This window comes from Eretmochelys imbricata, chromosome 24 (assembly GCF_965152235.1).
Source record: "Eretmochelys imbricata isolate rEreImb1 chromosome 24, rEreImb1.hap1, whole genome shotgun sequence".
In the NCBI taxonomy this organism is placed as follows: Eukaryota; Metazoa; Chordata; order Testudines; family Cheloniidae; genus Eretmochelys; species Eretmochelys imbricata.
The window spans coordinates 4,317,327-4,327,404 of NC_135595.1; the positions used below are offsets into that span (position 1 = coordinate 4,317,327).

The window sequence follows — 10,078 nt, forward strand, 5'->3', positions numbered from 1 at the left end:
CAGAGCTAGAGCAGGGGGGCCACCTACCTTTCTGGCAGTAGCTGGATGTCCAGCAGCGGTACTCCAGCTGCCCACCGACGCTGGTCTGGACACAGGGCTTCTCCACGTCCAGGATGCCTGGGCACACGTCGGCACACTCCTCCACCTGCTTGTTGCCCACAATGTAGTTGTTCTCCACCGAGTCGAGCAGGAGCAGCCCCCAGTCGATGGTGGAGATGTGGCAGAGCTCCTGGTTGCGCTCAATGCGCACCAAGCCCCGCAGGATATCAGTCAGGCTGTGCAGGCCGATGTCCCTAAGGTGGGGCATCTCGAAGATGACCAGGGCATAGTTGAAGAAGAGGCTGGTGCCCCGGATCACGGACAGGTTGGGGAAGAGGTCACGCAGGCTCTCCAGCCCGTAGACCCGGAAGAGGAGCAGGTACTCGGTGATCATGATGAGGCGGGGGAAACTGAGGCCGCGGAAGTCCTCGGCGGCGGTGGTGAACATGAGGAGGATCTGCAGGTTGCCCTCGATGATGGTGCAGTTCTCCAGCTTCTGCAGCTGGGAGACATCATTGCGGATGTCCATGCTGCCGCAGACTGGAAGAGAGTAACACAAGGCATGAGCCCTCCTAGCCAGCCCAGTGTTTAGGGCCTTGGCCTAGATTTTGGGGAACCTGCCTTCAATTCCCTGCTCACTTAGACCCAGCTTCTCACCCTTTCATTTCAGGTTGGGTCAACAATAGTTACTACGTCCTTCTGAGCCACTGCGGTGCCACATGGAAGATGTAGTTCTAGATCTCTCATGCTTCCATTCTCCCCAAGGGACACTGCTCCCTGATAGGACTGCATCTCCCATGATGCACCACAGTTTCCAGCTGTGGCTGAATTGCCACAGTGTGTCATGGGAGATGCAGTACAGCTAGGGAGCAGGACCCATAAAGGAACATGAGGGCATGAAGGGCGCAGAACTACAGCACCCATGAAGCACTGCAGTGGCTCTGGTGGCCGTAGCAATTCATGTTGACCCAAAAGAAAACATTTAGACATTTCCAAATGAACACAACTCTCTTTTCTACAAAGTTTTGATATTTTCACTTTTTGTCCTGATTCAGCATGAAAAGAAACCAGTCAAAATCCCAGAATTTCTAACAGGATGGAAATTCTGTTTTACTCTCCGATGCAGCACTCCAATGTGTGCTAGGAAAGCAAAACAGGGACCGTTTTAAAATCGATTTAGTCCAACCCAGCAAATAACTGAATACAGTCGCAATGAGAATGATGGATAGATAGATGTGTAGATAGATACATACATACAGATGGAGACAGATAAAGTGAGATAGACAGATAGGCATGTCAACAGAAAAGTAAACAGATAGATACACATGGTGGCAGAGGGTATGTCTACACTGCAATGTAAGCCCAGGGTTAGGGGGACTCAAGGCAGCTGGCCCGTATTAGAGAACTCAGGGCTTGAACATCTACATTGATTCTTAATGGGTTGCTAGATTAGATGGGTTGCCTGTTAGTTACTTCCCCATAGTTTCTCAATGGAAGTTTCCAGCTTCTGCTGGGCTTCCACTGATTGCCTCACTTAGCACTCCACACAGTGGGGAAGGGCTGGTACCTCCGGGAGGGAGGGATGGAAAATCACAGAGACCAAAGGCAGGTGCCCTTTGTAACTTTCCTTCAGGCAGACAAGCCTGCAAGGAGAGAGGGACTGGGCCACCCTAGCACACACTGGGACACTCCTGCCCAGGGGAACCATGTCCACATGTGATGGCAGCTGGATCAGCCAGAAGGACAGACTCCCGGGGAGAGAGATGACCCCTATGCGTTCCTTCTGCAGGCCGAGGTGCATTGGGAGCTCCAGCCAGGTCAAGATGAGCCCAAACCCCCTGGACAGTGGGAGTTTTGTGCACCAGCTCCCTCCTCTTTGTATCGCGGTAGCATGTAGATGATCCAGCCCCATGGGGCTCTGATCCACCAAGACCAGAGCCCCATTGTACAAGGTGCTGTGCATATGTGTCATACGGGACATTCCTGTCCTCGGAGAGCTTACAATCTAAAGATACAAGACAGGCAAAGGAAGGGTGATTATCTCTGGGTTACAAATGGGGGAACACCCATTTAAGTGATTTGCCCAAGATCAGCCAAGCAGCCGGTGGCAGATGGAGTGGAACTCAGCTCTCCTGGGCCTTAGGCCAGTGCTCTAACCAAAGACCAACCTTCTTCCCTAGAGTCTGCTGTTGGCACACCTCTATAATCCAGCCCCACATTTCCCGCCACTCAAACCTTGATGGGTGCAGATGGTCGTAAAATATGACTGCACAGCATGGTGGTAACATATAAGACAGTGTGGATCGGTGGTTAGAGCACCCAGCTAGGACACTGGAGACCTGGATTCTATTCCCAACTCTAATGCTGGGTGATTTTAGACAAGTCACCCTCTCTGCCTCAGTTTCCCCACCTGTCAAATGGGGATAATGATACTGACCTCCATTTTAAAATGCTTTGCGGTCTACTGATAAAGAACAATATGGCAATATTATCATTATATGCTGAATCAAAGGCCCAGGTCCAAAGCCACCTGAATTTTGGAGATAGGTGGGAGTGGTTTGAAATAAAGATCTGAATTTTGTGGTGGTGGCCTATACCTGTACAATGGGCAGAACCAAAGCTCCATGTTGGATCAGAGTGAAAAAGTGCTTTGGTTTATTTCCCCCACCCTGTCCCTGCCCCCAGGGAAATGTTTGGAATGAAAATGAAATTTTTCCAAATTTTGAAACAAAACTTTTTCTTTTCAGTTTGATTCCAATTAAAATTTTAGTCATATTTGTTTTTAAAATGGTCCTTTCATTCCAGCGTTGGCAAAAAACAAGTCATCTTGAATGTAAACCAAATGAGCATTTTCCTTTTGTTTCGTTTCAAAATCTCCCCATGGGAACAATCAAAACTTCCGGGGGGGGGGGGGGGGAGGACGTTTCCCAGTGGAAAAACATCAGTTTTGACACCACCCACCGAAGAGATTTTTCCATCAGGAGAAAAATGTTGTGGAAACATTTCAGTGGGGTCTACTCCCCTACAAACCACCCTCTCTGCTGGGGCTGCTGTGTACAGTGGGGGGGCTGAGAGCCACTGAACCAAACTGTAAACCCTGCATAGGAGGGAAACCACTTCCAGCCAGGGGGTGCGGCAGCCCCCCTCGTTCCAGCACCCCCGATGACCTGCCTTTCACAGCGCAGCTCCATCTTTAGTTAGCACACTGTTCCAACCGCACAGGCTGGAAACTGCCTCATCTGGCTGGTAGCAACCATCCTAGCTCCCTGGCATCTGACTGTCTCATCCCCAAGCACCTCTAATCTCTCTCCCGTGGCTGATATTTACGGAGGGGGTTAGGTAACCTCCTGAGAGGTTATTCTCATTAACCCTCCTCTTCCAAGCCAGCATTGCTAAATAGGTGTGCGTGACACCAGGACACACACAAACACAGCATGTTCTCAACACCCCATGCCCAGAGAACATGCACTTTCTGTCCCACATAGGTATTTCTGATTTGTTGCCCGATGGTTTTATATACACGTTTCCCAAGCAATTAGAGGAAGGATGGTCTTAGGGATAAAGCCCCGAGCAGGACATCACACAATCCTCAATTTGAGGATTTCAGTTCAGTCAACTCCCAGCTCTACCTCAACTCCCCCTGCACGAACCTGGGCTAGGTTCTTGGTGCCTCAGTTCCCTGTTAGGACAATATTTCTGTTTTGTCTTGCTATGTACAGCCCCTAGCGCAACAGGACTCTGGTCTCGGCTGGAGCCTCAGTGGCCTCTCTTAGTGCTCTGATTTTGGAGCCTGCCCTGTACTTGTGACTTTAAAAAAAACCACATCTATTAAAATCACAAGTTGGGATTAACTTTAAGCGCTGGCCTCCAGCACCACGGATAAACCAGCAGGGCCCTTTTATATAAAACAAGGGTAAAACAGAATACGATTTTTAGGAACAGGTTTTGCTGGTCTGCAAACTGTTCAATGCAAATGATTTATTTAGAGTCTAACCATTCACCTTATAGAGAGTCAGATGTTTGAAGTATGTTAAGGTCAGGTTAGCACATTATGACACAGTTATGGATTATGAGAATTATGTACATTAAAAAGATTGAAGAGCAACAAACCCAAACAAACCAGAAGTACATTTATTCCCGACTAGCGTCCACCAGGGAGCTAGCCCACCACAGTTATTCCAGACAACTTCCCCGTGTCTTTTACCCTTCTGAGACCTGTCATGGAGGCCCGCTCAGTTTACTGTGTCTTTCGACAGAGCCTTCAGCACCGATGCCCTGTCTGCTCAGAGGGGACAATAGATGACCGAGGGCACTAGGTGCCAATAGCAGAGGCCATCAGTTCTTGTGCAATAGCCTGCCCTCCTCCCCCGGCTGAGATGCCTGTAGACACCAGCCTGGCAGTTGCCCGTGGACATCAAGGACTGAGCCCAGTTGCTAGTGAGGACTGGCCCCGGGACTGGAGCTGGGGGTCCCCTAAGCCCTACCCGACTGTAATACTGGCATCTCCCGTAGATGTTCCTTTGCTGAAAGAAGCTGCCTGAAGCCTCTCCTGCTCAGAACAGGCCAACATCCAACTCTGCAGGCCCCTAAGCGTGTCCGGCTGCTGGCCAGGAAATTCGCTGAGGGTCTGATATTAGAGGCCAGTGGGCAGGGAGCTGCATGCCACCCACCCCATGTCTTCCCACCCTGCAGCTTGACATAGAGCCACCCAGCCTCCCAGCGCAAGCGCCCTGCTGCCCAGCACTGGGTCGCCAGCTTGACAGAGCCGCGGGGGCATATGGAGACCACACCTCCCAACATGCAATGCTCCATCAAGAACCAAGCTGCAGGGCAGTAGCAATGGCTGGGGGGCTGTCAGGAGACAGCACTGCGCGATGGGCTGCGTCGTCCCCATGGCCAACCGGTCCCTCCTGAGTTACTCAGGAGGTCAAACTCCTCGAGCACCCTTCTGGCCTAAGCCGCTCCCCGTTCACACCGCAAGTGAAACCTGAGGCTGAGTTATGATCAAGAGAACAGTTTTTAAGGCAGCCTGCTTTCCAGCACAAAATTTACTGTCAACACCAAAAATCAAACACAGTGAACTTGGCTTCAACCCTAAACAGGAAAACTCTTCCAGGGGGAAGTAGCAGCAGCCGAAGCTTCGCCAGGGAGCCGTTCGGGGGAGAGGATGGCTCAGGGAGTTGGGAACTTTGCAACAACTTAAGAAGGGCTTTATTACCCGTGCATGCCCCGAGTCCTATGCTCTGCCAGCTCCTGGAAGGGAGCCGCCTCCTGGCTGATGGTTCTTCGTTTCTCCCCTGCCTTGCGTAACGGGATGTCATTTGCACCTGTGCAAAAACCTTCCAGGCCTGCTCCTCTGCCGGTGGCAACCAGCAGCGCCGCAATGGAGCCTTGGCCATTCACACCAGCAGAGGCGCTGAGCCCGTGCGCCGGGCGGGTGGCATCGCTGGGCCCAGTTTGCACAGATGGAGGCGCCAACCCGAGGTGCGGAGCAATGGCGCAAAGCTGCCGGAGCTCACGTTTCTTTTCACCTTTGCCCCAGTTTGCAGCACCGGGCTATTTCTGCCTTGCACTTCGGGCGCTCCGCCAGCCGACTTCAGCGGGCATCGCCGGTGGCGCATGTCACGGCCAGTAGTTTTCCCACCTCCCAGCTCTGTTTAGAGCAAACACGCTTTTCAACGGCAGCTCTGTTATTACTGTGGTCATTCATTAACCCCCTTGCCCTCTGCCAGGGCAGGCGAGACGCTCGAGTTCTCACCCCCGCTTGCCAGCCAGCATGCCGTGTTTTGACTAAATTTCCTTTATTCTTTTAATTGACACTTTGCTTTTCATCCCGCCAACACCGGTTGTGCCCTGCGCAGCTTTGAAAAGAGATGCCAGGTGCTTCTATCTGATTCCTCTCTCTTTGTAAATACAAAGGGGTTTCAGGTCCTTTTATTCCCGGACTATAAATCCAGACAACACGTGCCAGGCAGCAGGCGAATTGTCCCTGAAGGTTGTGAGCACCAGATATTTTTATATACTGTAAATTAGGGCCAGGTGACTGCAACATTGCTACTGATTGCATCTCCGTTCCAGGAACTCCCACCCAACACCATCCCCCAGGGAATCGCATTAGTAGGATGACATATAAATGTTCCAGGGTCACCGAGCTAACTCCCAGAGTAACCCACGTCTCTGTCGTATCGCTGTGAAACTCGCCAAGGACATTAGAGACGGAGCCTGAACCGAACCTCCAGAGGGAAGATTACAGCTTGACACTAAAGAGGGGCCAGGGCGATCTAGCGGTTAAAATGCTGGCTGACGCGTCAAGAGATCTAGATTCAATTCCTTACTCCGCTCCTAACTCCCTGTATGCCTAGTCTCTAAAATTACCCGTTATCCTACAGCTGTGTACAGAGTTAGCAAAGCAAGCTCCACAAAATGCAGAGTGATAGAGAATCAGACCTTCAGTTTCCCCACACGTAACTCCAGAGGACAATCATTCCTTTGTCTGTCTGGGCTTTTAGACTATACTCTCTTCAGGGCAGGGACTATCTCTTACAGTGGAAACGTACAGCCCCGACTGCAATGGGCAGTGATCTCAGCTAGGGCTGTCAGGATATCAATTATAATAATCTTTATTATATATGAGCAAAAGGGGATGGCTCATTTAATGTTTACCTGTCTGTTCATCCTCTCTGAAGCACCTGGCATTGGCCGCTGTCAGAAGACAGGACACTGGGCTTGATGGACCTTTAGGCCATTCTTATAGTGGCCTAGACACTGTGGGAAAGATGGGGTTTCAAACCCCGAAACTGGGGCTACTTCCCATCCGGGGTTTGTAGCGGGCCTTTTACAGTGGTCCGTCTCAGGGTAATGAACGCAGGGCACGGGCCAAGAGAAGTTTGGATCTGGAGCCAGCGCGGAGATGCAGGATTTTGGTCCATCTTTTTTTCCCCTAGGGGTCACCCAGATCACACAAGTGCTTTATCAAGCCACAAAATCAAGTGGCCAGATCCCCAGCTGGAGTCAATGGGTCAGATCCCCAGCTCCACTGACTAATCCATTCGGCCCAACAGGGTCCAAGTCTCCTCCTATTTACATTGACATAAACCAGGAGCGATTCCATCAGACGCTCTCCCTGTTTATGGCGCCGCAGCAGGTCTGTTCACACCAGCACCAGCCAGCTGCTCAGAGTGGGTCGAGCCCCAGAGGTGAGATCCTGGGCCTCTTGACATGAATGGCCAAAATTCCCCACCCCTCTGCACTGGTGAGGCCAGATGCCCCCTTGCCGAGTCTGGGCAGCCGTCCTCGCCTTGCTCCCCCCTGCCACAAACCACAGCCAGCTGGAAAGGCAGCACATGCAGCCACCCCTGATTCACTCCTCTAAGGCCCCGATCCTGCCTCCTCACTCCCACCAAGGGGGCAGAGGACCTGGGGAGAGATGCTCAGAACCCAGCAGCCTTCCCGTGGGGCTGGAGTTGGGAAAAAACACAGCTCCCGTGCAGGGTCACAGAGAAGTGGCGTTCCCCCTGGCAGGGCACCGGCATCTTCCCAATAGTCACACCAGCCGTGGTCTCGACTCAGGAGCTGGCCTTTTAGGCAGACAGGCTCCCAGTAAATATGTAGGTTATAAAAAGCCCCAGCCCCCAAAGCCACGTTCTCTATTACCCAGCAGCCCCCAGCACTGCATTCCGTGTTCCTAGGCCACTGCTCCAACACAGCATCCTCTCTGGGCTAGTGACACACACATACATCCTTTACAGTAACACTGTTTATTCCTGTTCCACACTCATCCCCCTGAGGCTCTCAAAGGGCTTCCCACCCACTCATTATTAGTTCAACCTCCCCCCACTGCAAGATGGGTCAGTAGCACTCCCCGTTATCATCGTTATTCCCGTTACACAGATGGGGAAACTGAGGCACTGGGAGGGGACGGGACTTGCCAGAGAGGGCACAGAAAAGCCGGACCTAGAAGCCAGGTGTCTAGATTCCCACTGCCCTGATCTCAGCCTGCAGGCCACACTCTAGCAGAGCTCAGGGGTCTTTCCCGGATTGCATTGGCTTCTCTTTCCAGTCCCTATGCCCAGAAATAGCCATTTTCATACTGCTTGCTCCCCACATCTCCATGGGACCTTTTTGGATTTTCTCTGAGCAGCCTCACTTCACGAGCCATTTCATTGCATCGGGCTTAGCGTGAAGAGCAGGGGTTAAATGATTGCCTTTGATCACAGCCCCGCTGATGTATTTGTTTTAATTCCTCCAGCCCCCTTAGCTACAATTTTCCACTTTCACGTCTCTTTCCATGACTCTCTGCAAATCTGAATTATTTATTGCCTGAACTCCTGTTTTCCCCACCCCTCAGGATCAACTTCTCATCACCAGTCAAAAGCCCATTAAGAAACCAAATAAGCAGCTACCCGCCCCCAACCCTGCCCAAAAAGCTCCTGCTTGTTCCCTTTTTGCTCCAGAGGCTGGAGGTCTCTGTGTTTTGAAGTCAAATGGCCAGTTTCTCAGGGACACTTTGTTCCATTGCCCTCTCCAGCCTCACCCTGAAAAATGAGGGAATCAGCATTTATTGATGGGGAAAGTCCAGTGTGTTTAGCAACAAAGGACCCTGGAAATTACTAAGCTGTTTCAGAGCAGGGGGCCCATCTACTCCGGTATCCCATCTCCTACTGTGCCCAGCACAAGCTCCTTCAAAGGAAGGTGCAGAAAGCCCTGTGGTTTTGGGATAATGTAGCTCACACTCAGTCAGTGGGCCACTTTGTTCCCTCCTAGTGGTGGCTGGACCACAGAGGGAGCGTGATGAGCCTGCTGCAGCAGGAGTTCTTTTAGCTCAGGCTGTAGCAGGTCACACATCTTTCGATCCTGAGGTCCCAGATCCAACTCACTGTGCTGACCTGGAGGCCCCATTTTATTAGAGGCTGCACAGACACAATTGTTAGAGATGGTCCCTGCCTCTGAGAGTTCACAATCCAAGTAGAGACCAGCAAATGGACAATGGTTGTCCCCACTTTACAGATGGGGAAACTGAGGCACGGAGCAACACAGTGACTTAACCAAGGTCACACAGAGTCAGTGGCAGAGCTGGGAACTGGCCCCCACTCTCCTGAGTCCCATTATTATTTTGCTATTTGTATTACAGTCACACCTAGAATTAGAGCCCCATTGTGCTGGGTCCGGCCCATACACATAGCAAGAGGCCATCCCTCCTCCAAGAAAGCTTACAACCTCAAAAGACACATGTGAGACGGGAAACAGGCACAGAGAACACAAGAACTCGGGGTCACCCAATGAAATTACTAGGCAGCAGGTTTAAAAACAATCAGAAGGAAGTACTTCTTCACCCAACATGTAAAACCTGTGGAACTCATTGTCGGGGGATGTTGTGAAAGCCCGGAGCATAACTGGGTTAAAAAAGAATTAGATAAGTACCTGGAGGATAGGTCCATCAATGGCTATTAGCCAAGATGGTCAGGGGCGCAGCCCCACGCTCTGGGTGTCCCTAAACCTCAGACTGCCAGAAGCTGGGACCAGACGATAGGGGATGGATCACTCGCTAATTGTCCTGTTCTGTTCATTCCCTCTGAAGCACCGAAGACAGGCTAGTGGCTAGATGGACCATTGGGTTGACCCAGCATGACCGCTCTTATGTGACTTGCCCAAGGTCATGGAGCAGGCTAGGTGCAGATCGGAGAACAGGAGCCAGAATCTCTTGGCCACCAGCCTCGTGCTCCATCCACTAGCCCCTCACTGCGTCTGCAGTCCCAGCCCGCTGCCTTAAGCCTCGCCTCTGGGTCACCCACCTGTCCCATCCCGCACAGCCTCCACCGGGAGAGACTCTGCTGAGGCTGCGCACCCCCCGCCAGCCAGTCTCGCCTCTCTCGGCAACCCAGGCGCGGACTTTCGAGGCCTGCTAGCCAGGCTGGGGAAACTTACTGCCAGTGGTGGCCAGTGCGGGCACAAGCGGGACGAGGCTGAGCACCAGCAAAGCTATCCCGAGTGGCAGGTGGCAGAGGGACGACGATGCCGCTGTCTCCTTCTTCGCCCCCAT

At 52.0% G+C, this 10,078-nt stretch overlaps 1 protein-coding gene across 1 annotated transcript in view; it reads right to left on the bottom strand.

The window, feature by feature from the left end:
* The window catches only part of INSRR (insulin receptor related receptor), a 36,747-nt gene extending 26,669 nt beyond the window's left edge, over nucleotides 1-10,078 (bottom strand). The window contains exons 1-2 of the mRNA XM_077841005.1: nucleotides 9,964-10,078; nucleotides 28-579 (exon numbers count right to left, since the gene is read on the bottom strand). Coding sequence (XP_077697131.1) covers nucleotides 28-579; nucleotides 9,964-10,078 — 667 coding nt within the window. The remainder of the gene's footprint in view (nucleotides 1-27; nucleotides 580-9,963) is intronic.